Source organism: Coffea arabica, chromosome 6e (genome assembly GCF_036785885.1).
Source record: "Coffea arabica cultivar ET-39 chromosome 6e, Coffea Arabica ET-39 HiFi, whole genome shotgun sequence".
NCBI classification, from domain to species: domain Eukaryota; kingdom Viridiplantae; phylum Streptophyta; class Magnoliopsida; order Gentianales; family Rubiaceae; genus Coffea; species Coffea arabica.
This window is the reverse complement of record NC_092321.1, coordinates 51,939,784-51,958,818: the sequence shown is the minus strand read 5'-3', so window position 1 is coordinate 51,958,818 and position 19,035 is coordinate 51,939,784. Positions and strand designations below refer to the sequence as shown.

The 19,035-nt window shown below is 35.8% G+C and overlaps 1 protein-coding gene across 1 annotated transcript; it reads left to right on the top strand.

Moving 5' to 3' along the window:
* The first annotated feature begins 15,821 nt into the window (after nt 1–15,821).
* LOC140009914 (replication protein A 70 kDa DNA-binding subunit B-like) lies at nt 15,822–17,626 on the top strand. Its single transcript, XM_072056254.1, has 8 exons — nt 15,822–16,077; nt 16,165–16,261; nt 16,358–16,482; nt 16,599–16,677; nt 16,756–16,879; nt 16,987–17,147; nt 17,227–17,347; nt 17,438–17,626. Exons 1-8 carry the CDS (start codon nt 15,822–15,824, stop codon nt 17,624–17,626), a joined length of 1,152 nt encoding a protein of 383 aa, XP_071912355.1.
* Nucleotides 17,627–19,035: the final 1,409 nt, after the last annotated feature.

The following is a 19,035-nucleotide window of genomic DNA, read 5'->3' as shown; positions in this document are numbered from 1 at the left end:
AAGAAATGAGATCCCAATTTGAAATCGCTCTAGTGAATGAATCCAGTGAACTGTTCTTGAATGTGGTGATACCCCCTCCATTCTCTAACCAACATTCTCCTAACTCTTATTTTATAATTTCTATTCGTGAAATTGATTTTGTTATACCAGAAATTTTTGAATTTTATGACAGGAATAAGTTAGAAGTTACTATGGTCAAATATCTTGAACCGATAAGTGCTCGTGATGGAGGAGTGAGTGACGAATTTAGATCATTGCTTGCCTGCTTGACACCATCTACTAGTCAATAGAAGAAAGTAACTCGTATGCTTAAAGATAACTCTATTTACAAGGATAATCAGGACTATATAGAGGATGAAACATTGAAACGAACCACAAGATTTTATCCTCCTTAAGCAAACTTGGTAATATCTAACCAAAAATATTAAAGAAAGGCGCTTATTGGAAGGCAACTCAATTCAATTTTTTATTCATTTTTATTATATGTTTCATTATGTTTATCTTAGATTTTTCACATTTGGTATGCTTAATTTTCATTTTTGATGTTTCGGGGTTAGAAGACTTCCCTCCGACAGGACATAGCCATGCCTTGAGGGCACGTGGTAACGCGCAAATACCCAATTCCATCATCAGAAAACTATTGTCCAACATGACATGACCATGCCTAACTGATTGAAAAACTCATGTTTCGATTTCAAAAATTCTGACAAACGACTAAGTAACAAGACGTGCTCATGTTTTGAGGGCACATTGTGACTCGAAATTAACTCACCATCCAAAGACTATTGCCCAGCAAGACGTGCCTACGTCTTGTTCTAACGAGGAAAAAATAAAAAAAATGATAACAGGATTTTTTTTTCTTTCCTTTTCTCTTTCTTTTTCTTATTCGTCAGTTAACTTGGGGAACTACTCAACGAGACATCTCACTTGTGTGGTCAAGTTCATCAAATGGATAGTTGGTTAGTCAATGTCAAGTTTCATGTCTTTTACCCCTCCTCGTTCCTCGTAGCTGTTCACGTGCCCTCTCTATCTTCAGGAAAGTTTTATTGTTCCTTAAATTTTCTTTTATTCTTTATTTCTTACATTGGGAACAATATAAGATTTATGTGTGGATGAGTAGTATATTGAAAAAGTGCAAGTGTAGATATTTTTGTTAGAATTTTTTTGTTCGACTTTATCGAATTTTATCCAATTTTTACAACTTCTTGTATATTTTTGTGGTTATTCCAAATAAACAATGGCTAGATGTCGCAAATTTTCTATTGCTAAGGTTTTATATAATAATAGGTCAAGTATGACACAGTTAGGTCTAAAACTATCTTTTTTGGTGAATATTTGAATTTTTGTGACTTTTACAATTTTTGGTTAACTTCTCTAGATATTGTAAGTATTTGTCTGACATTTTTATGTAAATTGGCTCAACTATTAATCTTAATTCTTCATGTTTGGGCAATGAAGTAGGCTTGTGATCTTTAATTTATTTTTGTTACTTATTTGTAAATAATATTTAGTTATACTCCGCTAGTTATCGTTGCCTAGTAACCGGGAATTTTCACCGTAAGTGTTGACTTTCACGTCAAAAAGTGACGATAACTATGAGTATGTGATCCCAAAGTAATGAAAAGTTGAGTAATCGGTCTCCTTCATTTAGTAGATGTTGGAATTTGCGTCAAAAGGCTTGATGGCTAAGAACTAAGCTTTTTTCCTTGAAAAAAAAGAGCTCAAATATGGGGATATGTTAAGAACAAAGTTGTGAAAAAAAATGAAAAATGCACATGAAAGTAAGAGTGTGTGAATGGTAGCTTGCTGATTCATGAGCTTAATGTTGAGATTTTATTAGTTGAACTGTTTGTTGATAAATGTTGGTTGAATATTTTATATCCTTTGATTAGTTATCCCGAAATTGGAAGAGTCCTTGGTTTTAAAAACTAATCGGAAAGATATTTTTTGGAACTTAGCTACTAATGCTTGATACGCGTTTTGATTGTGTCTTGACAATTGATGATTTGAGTAATAGCCATTATTTGAGTTTGATTGTTTGATTTGTTGTTCTCATACTTGAGACAAGCATGATTTAGGTATGGGAGAAATTGATAGGGTACAAAATTGCTATTTAATTTATGATTATTTTTTCCTTGATTTTAGCCAAATATTGCATTAATTAATAGATTCTACTTATATTTGGTTAATGGTGCTAATTGTAAAAAAATTTGCAAAAAGTGATAAAATGAGCAATTTTCTAACATGTTAAGAATTAATTTGGTATTGGTACGTCGAGACCTGCTTTCAAGTTCAAAAGATTCGAGATTTGTGCGCGGAGCTTTTCTAATTCGAGTCAATTCTGGACAGCCTTTGGTGGAAGATATGGAAATAATCTTTACTAATTATAGGAATTAATTAGGAAATATGGACATTATCTTTTGTAATTTCCTTTTTCATTTTGGAGTTTATTATTAAGTAGTATGCATGAAGTAGGTAACAGAGGAGAATTGAGAAGCCGGCATCCCGTTTGATTAGTATTTCAGCCAGAAATAGAATTGCATCGGCTCTTCAAACATATGTAGACTAAGTGCTTAGGAAGTTGTCCGATGGTGTGTTTTGTTTGCTGACATGTCATTTGATGATTTGCTGAAAAGTGGTCGTTCTCCATGCGCCTTTCATGTGACCTGCTGCTTGCAATTGTTGGCATGTGGATTGCGTTTGTGAGCCACCGAGCCCTGGCTGAAAAAAATAAACTCCTTCAATGGAACCCAAGACCGGACTCATAGTGGTCATAATAATAATAATAATAATAATAATAATAGTGTTAGGCTTGTAGTGCTGATAATAATGCTACTCTACTTCCCATTTTACCTAATGTCAGGTTTTTGGTGAGGTTAGAGTGTGTATTTGGGTCAATGTGACAACTCTTGTTTTACCTATTTACCCTTGTCTTACATGTTTATTTACTTTTTTTTTGTGGGTTGACTTAGTTTAGCTGTTGTTGGGTTATAGATGTCAAAATAATGCTTTGTCACTGTGTAACTTTTCAGCCATGCGTCCCTTCTTTGCCTTTTATACTTTCGAATGTTGTCCTCCGTACATCCTTGGAAGCTGCTCCATACTTTCTGTCCTGGATTTTGCAGATGCTATCATGCTTTGTGGTTGGTTTATGCATTCGGTGATCATTTTCCCTCTTTCGTTCTGTTGTTTCAGCTATAAGGTTGGTTTGCTCTTTTTTCCTCTGCTTGGTTCTCTGTTCTTTTGGAGCTTTCATTTCTATTGACCAGCTTCAGGGTAATTATCTCCGCCAGTTTTTCGCTTTTCGGTTTATATGCTGTTTACTGCTTCTCCTTATCAGTTGTGGCAGCATTTGCTATTTTATTCGCTGACTTTGTTTCTTTTTCCCCTGTTTCCGTACTGATGAATGCTGATCCATGTATGCCGTTGCTATTGTGGTAAGCTCATTTTAAAACAAAAAAAAGGCTTTTCCCGCCTCTTTGTTTTCTTTCCAATATCTCATCTTTCTGTGCTTGTCATTTCCTCTTTTACAGCTTTATTTGATGTCCTTGTACTTGGGATTTTCTGGCATTCTCATTCTTCCGAGGACGCTGCTATGGAGCTGATCTTCTGTTATGTGTTATGGTAGGAATTTGGTTGCAGGCCAGATGCTTGTTTCTTTGTTTTGCTTGCCTTTTCCCTCCTTCTGGCTGCATTAGTTGCTGGCTATTTCTTGCCTCCTTCCTGGTCATTTCATACTTTACGTATTTTCCCCAACATGCATGGCTTCTTCAGAATCTTCATACTTTCTTTAGTGTTTTTGCTTGGTACATTGTTTAAGATTGCTTTACCGTTTTCGCTCCCTACATTTTTGTACTGTAGATGGTGTTCATGCATGTCTTCATCCTATGATTGTTTAATTTCTTACATCAATTCACGTGTGTTCTGTTCTTTCCCTTGGTTTCTGCTATGTTCTTTTATGCTTATTGTCGATTCTTACGAAGTCATCATATCTGGAATGTTCCTCCTTAGTTATCTTAGTGAAATGGATAAAAATGCTCTGCGCCGAAAGCGTTACACAGAAATGTCTCCCAGTGCCAAGGCTGCACTTTTGTGCCGGAGACGTGAAGCCAAGCTTCTTAAGAAAAAAGACAAATCCTCTCGTTCTTACCTTCATAGTGTATCGTTCGGACATGTTGAAACTGGTGTTTGTTTCTCTGGTTCTGCTCCTGCTCGTAACGACCAGCTAGCAGGCTGCCATAATGAAGTTGTTGATGGTTGTCCTGCTGCGCTTCAAGAATCGTTGGACTATATGTCTACCGCTATCCCTGCCTCACTCTGTCTATCTAGTGGAACTTCTTCCTCTCCTATTGTCCCACATTTAGTTCAATGTAGTTTAGTTCCTGAAGGTATATACCATCGCAATATTCTAGCTCCCTTCCCCCAAGACATTTATAGTTATTTAGTTGTCTTCCCCATGTTGACATATTTTATTGTCTTCGTTTTCCTCTGTACTATTCTCATACAAGTGAGCCCATATATTTGTACGCTTTGCAGCACCTCTCATAAGTCGTTCAGTTCACCGTAGACAAGCTGCGGTAGATAGTGGTGCTGCAACGCTGAAAGAGCAAGCCTATCTCTCCCCCCATCTTTCAGCTACTGTTCAGCCTTCTCATCCCCGTAGAAAATGTTCCACAGCCAATTGTTCTCAGAAAAAGAAAAAAAACAAGCTCCTGCCTTCGCATAGTGAAAATGAAAATGAACAAACCTGTCATTTGCATACTGAAAGTACAGATCCCGTCTTAGAATCTATTGATGAGTCAAATCTTGGATCCCTTCGTTCTTCCGCTCCAACATGCTTAAACGACTTATGTGAGCATGGGATGTCTTCCTCAATTACATTCACCCCTCTGTCTTTTAGCCCTGCTCAGCCTACAGGTATTATTCATTCGTTTTGCTAATCCTTTTTCTTCTTTTCCACGTTTAGCTTGTCAAACCCCTGTTTCTTTAAGAACAAACAGTTGTTCGTTTTAAAATAATAGAATGATTTGCTAGGCAACACAAATGAGACCAGCGCATGCTCTGATCCTCTTGTTGGTTTTACAGCCACTGCAACGAATTGTTCAACCGTTATATTGCCAACAAAGAGGCAAACAGGTTGCTCTTTCATTGTTTGTCATATTTGTGACTTTTCCATCCATATTCCCTTCATATTAAACTTCTTTCGAATTTTCTTTTGAGCATCGTTCCCGTTACATAACCTAAACTGCAGGGACACTTCCTAGACAACGTCGCTCAAAAAACTCTAGGATTGATGAGATTCCTAAAGAATCATTATTACTGTCTGATGCTCCTGATTGTCAATATTGTGGAGCTAAAAGTACCATTTTGAGCCCCCTAGCTTCTGCTGCTCTCAAGGAGAAATTTCTATTGTTGCTCCTCCAATGCCTTACGCTCTAAAGCGTCTATTTATAGGAAATGATGAAGAATCTAACCATTTCAAAAAATTAGCTCGTACTTATAACAATAACTTGTCTTTCACTTCATTTGCTGCAAAGTATGATCCAGAATTGACAAGGAATACAAGGGGAGTATATACCTTTCGTGTCCAGGGACAAGTTTATCATTTTCTAAATAGCTTATCACAGCCCGATGATAGAACTTGTGGAATCCATCTCTACTTTTTTGATACTGATGAAGAATTAATCAAGCGAGTTGCTGCTTCTGACAAGCTTCGCAAGAGCACTTTAAAGCTTTTGATGGACATACTTTCTAATAATCCTTATGCTAGATTCTTTAAGGATCTAAGGGATGTTCCTGATCTTGAAAAGCATAATGTTGTGCTTAACTGCTTTCCTGGCCTTGACCAGCGTATTTATAATCTTCCTTCTACTTCTCAAGTTGCTGCTATATGGACTGAAAATGATGATGAATCAGTCGATAGGCAAGCACATATTCTCGTATATAGCCACTCAAATACTGCTCACAAGGTCCAGCATTATTATGCTTGTTATGATCCTTTGCAGTATCCTCTCTTGCTTCCTCGTGGTGAATCTGGATGGCACCACGGAATTAAGCGAGCTTATAAAAGAAAGCGAACTGATCATTCCTGTGATGAAGAGGTTATCATTGATCCCTCTTCTGTGCAAGAACCATCTTACCTTATCGATTTAGAAAAGAGAGGCAAGTATATCTCCTACGTTTTATAATTTTCTGCCATAACGGTTATCAAATAAACTTTTCTTTACATGTTGACTTCTTTTTCATTCCCTATAGCTGCTGACAGTGGAAAGAAGGATGAGCATACTGTATCAGCTAGAGAATATTACTGCTATAGGTTCCAAATCAGGAAGAATGATGAATCCATGCTATTGCATAGCCTTAGATTGCTGCAGCAGTTTTCGGTTGATTCCTATGTCAAAATTGAAACATCGCGCCTGGATTTCCAGCGTAAGAGGCAAAATGAAATTCGGACAGAAATCCTTGAAGGAGTGCTAGATAGTGTTTCCATTGGTCAGACCGAAGGCTCAAAAGTTGGTCGAAAGGTTATATTACCAGCATCTTTTATCGGTGGTCCAAGAGATATGAGGTGCAGATATCTTGATGCAATGGCATTGGTACAAAAATATGAAAAGCCAGATATTTTCTTGACCATGACATGTAATCCAATGTGGAAAGAAATTCAAGATTGTCTGCAATTTAAAGAAAAAGCTCAGAATAGGCCAGTCCTGTTGTCTAGAGTATTTAGAGCAAAATTTGAAATGCTCAAGGCAGAACTTTTGGACAGAAAATTTTTTGGAGAAGTCGCTACATGCGTTTATGTTATTGAATTCCAAAAACGGGGCTTTCCTTATGCACACTTATTATTAATCTTGAAGCCACAATTCAAATTGCTTAATCCTGAGTCATATGATAGAATAGTTTTTGCTGAGCTCCCTGATCCTAAACAGTTCCCTCATTTGTATTCTCTTGTTCTTAAGCACATGGTTCATGGACCTTGCGGAGACATGGGCAAGAATAGCCCTTGTATGAAAAATGGTAGCTGTAAAAATCATTATCCAAAAAATTTCTGTGAACATACAACTCATACTGAAGACAGCTATCCATACTATAGGAGAAGGAATGATGGTAGGAAAATAACTGTCCGCAGGTTTGAACTTGACAATAGATGGATCATTCCTTATAATCCATATCTTTTAGCCTTGCTTGATTGTCACATGAATGTGGAAATCTGTTCCACCTTGAAGCTGGTCAAATATTTATACAAGTATATCTTCAAAGGACATGATCTTATCAGCTTCAAAATTATAACTGATGATTCCCGTACTGATGTCAATGAGATTAGAGAATTCCAGTAGGGAAGATGGATTGCACCCCCTGAAGCTTTTTGGCGCATCTTTGAGTTTAGGCTAAATGAGATGACTCCAGCTGTCTATACTCTCCAAGTTCACTTACCTGGCCAGCAGCTGATTACTTTCAACAAGAACTCGGACCTTTTACAGTTGATGAGGAAAATTGACTTTTCAAAAATCATGTTGACTGAGTTCTTCAAAATGAACAAAGCAAATGGAACGGCTAAAACCTTGAAGTGCTTTTATAGAGAATTTCCAGAACATTTTGTTTGGTCTTTTAAATTTAAAACTTGGACTGAGAGAAAGCGTAAAAGAGCCATTGGAAGGCTGGTCACGGTCAGCCCTCATGAAGGAGAGAGATATTACCTTAGACTCCTGCTAACCCATGTTCGAGCTCCAACGTCGTTTGATGACCTCTTAAATGTTGATGGCAAAAAAATGAATTGCTTTAGAGATGCTGCTTTGGCCCTTGGTCTTTTACAGTCCGACACATATATACAAGAAACTCTTGAAGAAGCAGTTCTTTTTCAAATGCCATCCTCTTTGAAGCTGTTATTTGCTACTATCCTTGTTCATTGTTCTCCAGCAGATCCTGGGTTTCTTTGGAACAAATTTCAGCTAGATCTTTCTACAGATTACCAGCGATCTCAACATCTCTGTTTTAATACGACTGAAGAAATAAGAAATAAGGTCCTACAAGAAATTAAAAAAATGGTCGAACAAATGGGTTAAAGTTTTGCTGACTACCATCTAGCTGCAGACGCTTCAGTAGATGTTCGCTATGATTAGCTAACAAAGGAAATTGAATGTGAAAAAAATATTGATGTTCCAGCAGAGGATCTAATGATGCCTTTCAAATTAAATGCTGAACAACGGCATGCCTATGATTTAATTCTGCAGTCAGTTTTCTCTCCTGTTGGCCAGAGTTTTTTATTAATGGCCCTGGGGGAACCGGTAAGACCCTCTTATATAGGTCTCTTCTAGCTACTTTGAGATCCCAAGGCCACATTACTATTGCAGTTGCAACGTCGGATGTCGCAGCCTCTATTCTTCCAGGAGGAAGAACAACTCATTCTAGATTCAAAATACCATTAGATTTTTCTAGAAATAAAACTTGTCAGATTAGTAAACAGGGCAGTGTTGCAAGATTACTTTTTGAATCAAAGTTAGTCTTGTGGGACGAGGCTTCAATGGCCAAACGAGAAACTGTTGAAGCCTTTGATGGTTTGCTTAGGGATATAATGGACTGTGACCGTCCATTTGGAGGAAAAATAGTTGTTTTCGATGGCGATTTTCGTCAAACTTTGCCAGTTATCAAACAGGCTACAAAACAGGTTCTTATAGAATCTAGTCTTCCTAACTCTCCTCTGTGGTCTAAGTTGCAAAAGCTGCAGTTGGTGCACACAATATGCGAGCCATCTTAGATCCAGCATTCTCAGAATTCTTATTAAGAATAGGAGAAGGAAGAGAAACGGTTGATAGACATGGCGAAATAACTTTATCTTCTAACATGGTCATTCCTTATACTGAAAAAGAGGAATATTTGAACAGGTTAAGGAATTTTCCCTCCAACGTACTACTTTTATCAGTTTTTTCCTTTGTAGTTGAATGTTCATACATTCTCACTTATATTTCTTACAAACAGGTTGGTCGAATCTATTTTTCCAGATTTAACTACCTATTCAAAAAATCCTTATAGTATGATCAATAGATGTGTCCTTACTCCAAAAAATAGCTCGGTTGATGAAATAAATGACATGATGATCAAAAGATTTCTTGGAAACCTTCATGTGTACGTCAGTTCTGATAGAACCATTGATCCACGGCATCAAGAAGACTATGAAGATTTCCTGAATTCTCAAAATCCAAAAGGCCTTCCTCCTCACAAGCTGCTGCTCAAAGAAAATTGTCCAATCATGCTTATAAGAAACCTGAACCCTACGGAAGGATTATGCAATGGTACGCGACTCATTTGCAGGGAGGTAAAGCAGAATACTATCTACGCAGAGATAGCTTTTGGCCAACATCGAGGCAAAAGAATTTTTCTGCCTAAAATTCCTTTACAAGTTTCTGATAATGACAAGAATGGCCTACCATTTATAAGGACACAATTTCTTGTCCGTGTCTATTTTGTGTTGACAATCAACAAATCCCAAGGCTAAACACTAGATTACGTTGGAATCTACCTTCGCGAGCCAGTTTTTTGTCACAGTCAACTATATGCTGCTTTATCCAGAGTAAAAACTTCTGCAGCACTTAAAGTCCTTATCCTGCCTGGAACTTTTGATGGCATAAAAACTGATTGCAGGACTAGAAATGTTGTCTTTGAAGAAATTCTCCGACTAACTAAACACTAGGACTGCATGTTAGACTTATTTATATTTAAGGTTTGTTAGCCATAATTATTATTTTGTTCTTATAATGTCTGCAATGCCATTCTTTATTCATACTGACATTTGATAGATATTCCCTTTATTCGTTTCCATTTAGCATGGACAAGCTCTTATCCATAAAAGAAATTGTGCCTGATATGCAAGACTGGTCATGCAAAGTTATTGTTCAGGAAAAATAGCAGATTACCCAATCACTGTCGACGCCGACAAAGAAGCAAAAGCTTATTTTTGTTGATACAGAGGTAGATAAATACAACTTCTGTAATTAAAGTTTCTCTTTATATTATATTCATAATCACACCTGATTCATTCTTGAACATTTTTGCTTACAAAATAGGGATCAAAGGTTGAAGGCATTATTTTCAACCATGATATTTCTAGAGTCGGACCAATCCTGCAGGTCTACAAAAAGTACGGAATATCGAATGCTGTGGTTAGACCAATCGACTCAAAATATCAAACGCCTGAACTGACAATGCAGTGGACGCTCACTAGTAAAACTGTCATTGAAGAGGATGCCGATGATGAAGATATAATGCCTGTTAAATTTAACTACACTCAATTCACAGACTTGGCACAGTACGTGGATCGTAGAGATAAATCTGTGGGTATGTATGTTCTGTGTTAGACATATATCATGCATTCCAAATCAGGACAGCTTTTACAACAACTTTTCCTTTCACAGATGTTCTTGGAATAGTTATTGAAGCATAAGACAGAAGGGTCATTAATAAACATTTCAAAGAATCAGTTGTTCAGAAATTCGTCCTTGTCAATGAATAGTAACCAATCCTTTCTGCCGCTTTGCAGACTCTTACTTAGTTCTGTTGTAATTTGACGTTTATCTCTTATATGTCTTAACAGTTGCTTATTGCCTTCGTGTTAGATCACAAGCTGTCATACTTTCTATGTGGGATGATTTCATCAAAAATGAAGGGCAACAGATAATAGCTGAAATAGGCAACTACCCTGTCGTCATATGTCGCAGGCTCAAAGTTAACAACTATAATGGTAATTCTGCCTCTATACATCTTTATTTTAATTTTCATTTTTGTAAAAATCTGGTGCACCAAACTTGCCAATGTATCTTCATTCTTAATCGAATAGGAGTTGCGCTGTCGACGTGGTTTGATTCTGCAATCCTTGTTGACCCTCCTGTACAAGAAGCAAGAGAATTAAAGAACTGGTATTGATTAACGATTTATATCGTGTCAGCAATCAATCATATATAATCATTTGTTTTGATTATTTTTTTTTTGTTTCCTCTATCCCAAGGCGATTAGAAATACCAAACTACTTGCTGCAATCATTGATTAAAAAAGCTGTATTAAGTATAACCCTCATATCTGCAAAGCCAGATAAAAAAACCACTTTGATTTCAAATGTCAGACCATCACAAAAGGTTTCAGCATTTCTTCGTCTAGTCTGTCATTTAACTGTCCATTTGCATATTAACATATAAGTTAACACTGTGGCTTTCATTACTGTCTTTTAGAATATATGGGTTAAAGTAAGGTTCTCCTTTCAGCACATATTCCAGAAATACTGGTATATGAGCTGTAAAAAATGTTGTCGGGGCACTGCTGCTGCAGATGGAGTTATTTTATGTGTAATACATGCAAAGAAAAACATCCTGCTCAGCCTAGGTAGTTACTTTGAAATTTATTAATGTATATATTCTACTTATTTATTGCTAACTCTTCTTTAATACACATGCCTCACTCAAATTTACATACATCTATAGGTGTCGCTTTGATATGGATTTATGTGATGATACTGGTGCCATCACAGCTTCTGTTTTTGGGGAACAAGCTGAAAAGCTCCTAAAGTTCACTGCTCTTGAAATAATGGACCATTTTAAGCAGGCCTGTTTTCCTTGCAAAAAATGACTGTCAAATTATTATCACTTCCATTTAATTCTTATTGCAGCAGACGTCTGCATTGTGCATATAATGCTTATCCACTCACTTATTTTTCTCATCCATGTTTTCTTTTTATAGAACATTGAGCTCCCTCTGGAGGCTGTCCATAAGGAGCTGGAGTCAAAGTGGTTTCTCATACATATAAAACCAGTGCAGGCTCAAATGTCTGATGCAAAGCAACGCTATACAGTTATCTACTATTCTGAAGTTCTCAATACTGATGCTGTTGAATCCCCTACTGAATCTAAAAATGTTGAATCCAAGAATCCTACTTTGTTAATCGAGCTGCAGTCTGACACTGCTGACACCGTCACTTCAGGTATTAACTGTTCAGCAGTAACATTTAATAGTATCTATGACATTAACAAAACCTTTATTTCCTTCTTAGGCCAAACAATAATGCATCATAAACATCTGTTCAAAAACTCCTTTGTTCTTCTGATTCTATTACACAATTGAGTATATATTCATCTATCATTATTAGATGTAGCCTATATAGACATATATTACTATTTCGCCTTTGTTAACAAATTTGATTTTCTTACAGGAGCCACACCTATTAAAGAAACCAAACCAGCTTCGAAGGCTAGACAATGTCTAACTCAAAAATTGGTACTCTTAGCTGATGAAGCCAATAATACTTCCCGTACTGTCAGTGAAGGCTCCAAGAAGAAGTCTAGGCTCATGTAGACTACTGTTATTTCCTTTTGTGTTAATAACTCCAAATAGGTAGCTCTACTGTATATTGCTATCAATTACTTTTTGTTCACCGCCTTATTCTACCTGAGAAGCCACGCTACCCATACATGATCCCCTTCTTTTGAACTTTATTTTGTTTGATGGTTTATTCTTCTAGGGGAACTATGCTGCCAGTGCTTGATTCCCTTTGTTGGAACTTGCAGTTAAAATTAAAAAACTTTTATGTCTTGTTCCATTGCTGTTCTAACAGGACATTTTACTGTCATTTACTTTTTTCCACCTATTCCATCTTTACATTTCAATGCGATGCTCATTACCCTTCAGTTACACCAGAACACTTTAGTCACAATTTTACTGAAGAGTTATCTCCTTCTGCATTAATTATTCAGTGGATATAACAGATATAGTATCAATTATAATATGTACTTCTCTGAACATCAACATTCTCATATACTAAACTGTTGGCCCAACACGCAACCCATTATATTTGTTCTGCTGTGATAAACAGGCATCACTTGATAGTATAAATATATAAGTCTGTTTCGTCTTCCATTCATTCTTACTATGTGTATGCCTTTGCTTAGGGTTTTCTACAAATCTCTTTCGTTATGCTTTCATAGCTCAAACTTATGCAACTACACTGACCAACTGCTCTCATCCATTCACCTTAACACCTTCATGGCGGAAACATCTATCGTTTCTGTGGATTCCTCTCACAGCACAAACAATGCTCCACAAACATATTGCTTTCTTATTAGATGCAAAAACAAAGGACAGGTAATAATATTTGTCTCCAATGTGATAGCTTTGTTATGGTTTATTCTTGAACTTCCGTTCAAACATGAGCTCCCTTTTTATGCAACATACAACCTTTGCCTGTTGAATTTCAAATATTGCTGAGCCAACACGATGACACTACAATCACCTTCAGACATGGATTGCAACGATGGACTATCTCAGTTAGAAATAGCTGCTTTGAAGAAGGATGGGTAGAATATTGTCACCAGAACATGACCAGAGAGCATGATATGCTATTGCTTCGCCATGCTGGAGATCTAATTTTTGATATCATTCATTTCTTTGAACTGAAAAAAAAGTCTATCTCCGTTGGACAGTTTCCCTACCGAATCTTTTGCATCAGCAAAACAGTATAGGTTCACAAGTTATATTTGCCTTTCTAATTTAGCAGTCTATATATACCACTTACTATATTTTACATTATTATTCTTTCGTCTTGTTAGATCCTACCTTTTTATCACTTCATCAGCAAATTGTTTACTCATAGCTAAGCCTGGATTTCTCTCAAGATCTGTCCAATTCAATCTGCTTTTATCAAACGTTTGACTCAGCATATCCAAATTCCTTGGTAATCTTCTTTTCTACCCACCGTTTCTAAACAGCTTTTCTCCGGCAGAATAATTTACCCTTCTTCATAAACTAACTTACATTCTCTTATTTGTAGAAACTCCCTCGATTTGTTGATCACTTTTTAAATGGTAAGAGAACTCCAACTATAATTCTAAAAACTGGCAACAACATCACTCAAGTTGGAATAAAGCGCAACCGACTCAAACGAAATTGGAGAAAGTTTGTTCTGGACCATCATCTGTAGCATAATGATACGCTTGTCTTCATTCCAGAATCACAGACAAGCTTTGCTGTTTTAATCTTTAATAGTGATGGAATTGAGAAGATTTTCCCTTGGTACAATATCTTTCTGCTGTACTTTTATGGTGGACGAATATCCACTTACATATGTAATGCTTCATTAAATATATAATCAGCTTATTATTAACCTGCTTCTCGACTAAAAGACTGGTCTGTCTCATTTTTACTGCAATGCATATCCAACAATTTACTCTGCCCAGGAATATATTCCCTTGCTGCAAAAGTTTATCAAATTCCTGACAATGCAGTGACCTATATGAACCGAACATCACGCATGACCCAGCACTGATCAACCAAGCTTTTCTTTTCTCCCTACAATATTCCTTCACTGTGCATTAAATTTGCAATATCTATTCTATGTTATAGTACAACTTCACCCATTGAAACAAGTTCCCTTCTTTTAATTAACTAGTAATAGCTCACATGCTTTGTGCGTAATTGTAATATCTTAAAATATATTATTTTTCAAAAACTAATTTTTTTTTGAAATTTTAATCATCAATATCATAATATAGTATTTTTATATTATTTATTTTCTAAAGCTAGTTACTTTTAAAAATTTTATGAAATCAAAAAAAATTAGAAAACATTCCAATATAGTTTACATATCCCTTAGAATTCAATTTGAAATCATAAACCAAATACTTTTTGATTTATAACTTAAACTTTAACATATCAAATATTGATAATATTATGTTTAACCAAAATTATAGCATATTCATGACTCTATTACATATAAACATGAAGGTAATTTACAAATAACAAAAATCAAAATAAAAAAGTGCTTGCACTTGCACTCGCTAATACCAACATCATACTTTTTATATAATAATAATGATTGGTACGTATAATAATAGGAGATTGAGTCCAAGGGTAGGTAAATAGTTTTTAATAAGAAATTTTTAATTATAATTACCAATAACATTAAAATGTAATCAATTGGAGTGTTTTATTTCTTTCAATAAGTGCCACATTAAAATCATATAAGTATAATTTAGGGTTAACAAAAACTAAGATAAAAAAATCCTTACAGTTGCACTCCCTAATACCAACATTCATACTTTTTATTTACTAATAATTTAAATTACAGCATTTACCAATCCACTATGACGAATATTACAAATTCTCCACTTTAGATATACAGTTCTGCACCCCTACTTACTGTTCCTTTTCATATAATTTTCCAGTACCAGCCACAACCATCTTACTTTGGACCAAATTATTCGTTCACCTTATAAACATTAAAAAAGGAATTCTCAATTTAAATAAAAAATCTAGAGCTACTAGCAGACAAAATACCACCGGCCTAACAAAGATTCCTTCAGTGCATGCATTATACTGCTAGATTTCCAACTTCATGCCTGCCAATCTCTTTACTTGTTCTCTTTTCAACCCGTCACTCAACTTATTACTCATATTTTCATTACCTACCACCCTACAAATCATTTACCATCTCTCCTACATATTCATGACCTGCTACCAATAAATCACATTTAGTTTCTTCTGAAAATAACCAGCACACTCAGTCTTCTCTTCAAAGTACACCCTGCTAAACAATAGCCGCAAAATGAACCCTTCTAGCATGCCTTTGTCTGCTATTCATCCATCCTTGAAAGTTTGGGGAGTTACTGTCCAGGCAATTGAAGCAACACATATGAAGTATAACTCAATTCTTTAGCAACAATTTCAAGCATTTGTGCTTGCTGACGCAGAGGTAATATATATCCAAGTCTTCCTTTTACCTTCAAATCATCAAACTAACTTCAATACAATTTAATACTTGCTAATCACAGGGTACTACAGTCGAAATGCATGTTCCTCAGAGCATTCTCGATCAAAGAACTGAACTACTTGTACCGTTTAAAACATACCACATCTCTGGAGCTTTTGTTTCTCCACCAATTGCTCATACTGCCATCAGTCAATATCCATTTCATTTCATTGCTACTGAAGATACTTTAATCGAAGAAATTCAAGAGGCTGGTCAGCCTTCTCTTCCTCTTCGTTTCCAGCTACATTCTTTCTCTACATTAGCCATAATTGCTGACACTGATCAGCTTATAAGTAAGTTAGTCCTCACACCATGCGATATCTTTTCCACCTGCCAAGAAATTATTAGCATCCTGATTTTTTTTTTAAAAACTTCCTTAGATGTCATGGGAATTGTACTACATGCTTTACTTGTCAAAACTATCACTTCTGAGAGAAAAACATCCATTGCTCGAGACTATGTCATTGCCGATCGAGAGTAATAACCTTGCCTACTAATTCATTTAGTTATTCCGTATATCATATATGCAGATAAACTATTCACATAAATATTTATTCTTCCTGTTTTTGCTAGCATGAGACCATTCCTTTTAACTTTGAAGAATGACTTCGAAGAAGCCAATGGTCCTGCAATTGCAGCTGCTCAAAACGATTTTCCAGTCATCATTGCCATAAGAATGAAAGTCACAACAGAAAACTGTAACCAAATACCTACTATTTATTATTTAAAAAACACCATCACACTTATAAGCAGAAAATCTTTTTCGTTCTTCTTGCGGTTCATATTTTCTTCTTTTTTTCCCCTTATATCCCAGATCTTAGTCGTTCAACTCAAGATTCGACCACTATTTTGATAGCTCCAATTGTGCAACAAGCAACGGATCTGCATCACTGGTCAGAATTTTTTAGGCGCTCTATAGTCCATCATTCCAATTACTCTGTTCCACCTTAACTTTTCCTTTCTTATTTTAGGTATCATCACAACGCACCTCAGCTAGCACAGATGGTCCATGAACACAGTTATGCTAATCCGCACATCCTTCTTCCTCCCCCTCATTACAATCAAATCCATGACATAGCCGCTCTACTTCACTTCGTAAAATTCTTATACTACTGGCCAATTTCACATCTAAACTTCTTTTTCATATTTCCTTGTTAGTATTTCCCTCTTCCTCCTCCTATTGCTTTTATTATTTTTTGTAGAAACCAAGGACTGCATGGATTAGAGGTGTCGTCGAGCTTGATTGTAAACCTCAAGATTTAACCTACATAGCTTGTCCCAATTGTTATCACCCAGACAACTGTGTCGATGAACGGAAAATAATCTGCAAATACTGCCAAGCTAATGTTGATCTCCAACCCAGGTACTTATAAATAATATACACTGTTTATGTTACTCAATCTATACCTCCAATCGCATGTGCATTAGCTCATTAATTCCAGGGCTTGCATTTCGATATGGATCATGGATTCAACTGGCACTCTATGTCTTACTGCTATGGCCTCTGAAGCCAAAAAGCTAGTTCAATTTTCAACTGCTGAGCTATACTATTTGCAAATGGAGGTAATTATCAATTTTCTTTTATGCATCACTTGTTTCGGTCTCTTTTTCCCAACAACTTATTATATTCCTTTCACACTTTATTCTCACCAGAATATAAATATAACTCAGCATCTCCAAACAATTCTCCACGAAAAAATCCTTACATGCTACGTCAAACCCTCCACATCAAAGTTCAGAATGATGAGACGCTCAGCTTATCAAATGATCACTTACTACACTATGGATGAAGTTCACAACATTGACAACCTCAACATCAATGATCTCAACATTAATCACTGAAGACCTACTTATTTTGTTTTCTAAATCTACGTTCATTAGTATTAATGTTTTTTTACTTATCTGTTAAATATGCTGTTCATTACAATTTCTAAATTTGTTATTTTCTACTTTCCAATTTCTTATTACTTTACTCAACAACACTGGGCATGCCAATCTTTCAAATCCACACCGCGCTTACGCGCGGTGCACACCTCCTAGTTGGCCTTAAAAAGAATAGCGGCCGCTTGGCTTTCAGGGGGGTCTTTTCTTTTCGGTAGTTTTTCTTCTTTCATTGAGTGTTTATGCAATTTCCTTTAATGGAATCGCGTGGGTTACTCTCAATAGAGAGTAACTAATTTTCTTTTCTAACCGAGAAATAACGAAGGATTTGATTTATCTACATCTGTGAGATCTAATTATTTTTATTAGTTTCTTTTATTCGTTAGTATTTGTATGTTTTCTGATTTAATTTCTCATGGATGTTTTGTTGTTTGAATATCAAAAGGTCCCGATATTTAAATCAACTTAACAAACTAATGCCAGTTAAGATAGTTAAATCCGTAATTGTTTAATTGCCTTAAATTAGTGGTTATTAATATGATTGGTTTCATGTTAGGGAGACACATGATCTAGTTTAAATAAACCCTGGTAGCATGTTTATTGATTAGAACAGAGTTTTTCTAATTTCTAATACACTCAAGAAATTAATTTCTACGGCCTTACGTAGGGTTATTTTTTGGTTAAGAAAGTAGTTAATGGACGTACTTTAACTATCGAGACGGTAAGAAAAAGTTGGCCAGTTGTCATCGCTTGTTTAGCAACTATAACTTATTTATTAATGAATAGATGAAATAATTATTGTAACGATGAGCAGTTATATGAACCACTTTCGGAGTTATATCCTTGGTTAGAACTTGTTTATCCTTGAGTTGAATTTAATTTGTTTTAATTTAATTATTTTAGTCACGTTGATTATTTACTTTAGTTTTAATTCTCCAAAACCCTCCAATTGGTTTTGCTTGGAAAGATACAAATTTTCTCCCTAATCCCTGTGAAGACGACCTAACTTATCATTATACTCGAATAAATATTCTTGTGAGTAGATTTTTATTATTGCACACGATAAACACCTGTTAACAGATGGTGGTACAAAAATGAAGAATGCAAGGACCTTAAGGATGGGATACTAGAAGAGCTTAATGGACATTGATCATAGGCATGTGGTGAATGAGGCTTCAGTTATTGGCTTCCAAACATATGGTAACTTATAATCGCCTAGTCTAGCCAACAAGGCAGTGGAGGCATGAAAAGTAATATATCAGCAACAAAGAATGCTCCGTGGCAACTTCATGTGGTACATTTCTGTTACAGTATTGTCTGTCTGATAGGACTATAAATGGAATTGGACCAGTCCGAACTTGGCCTGTTCA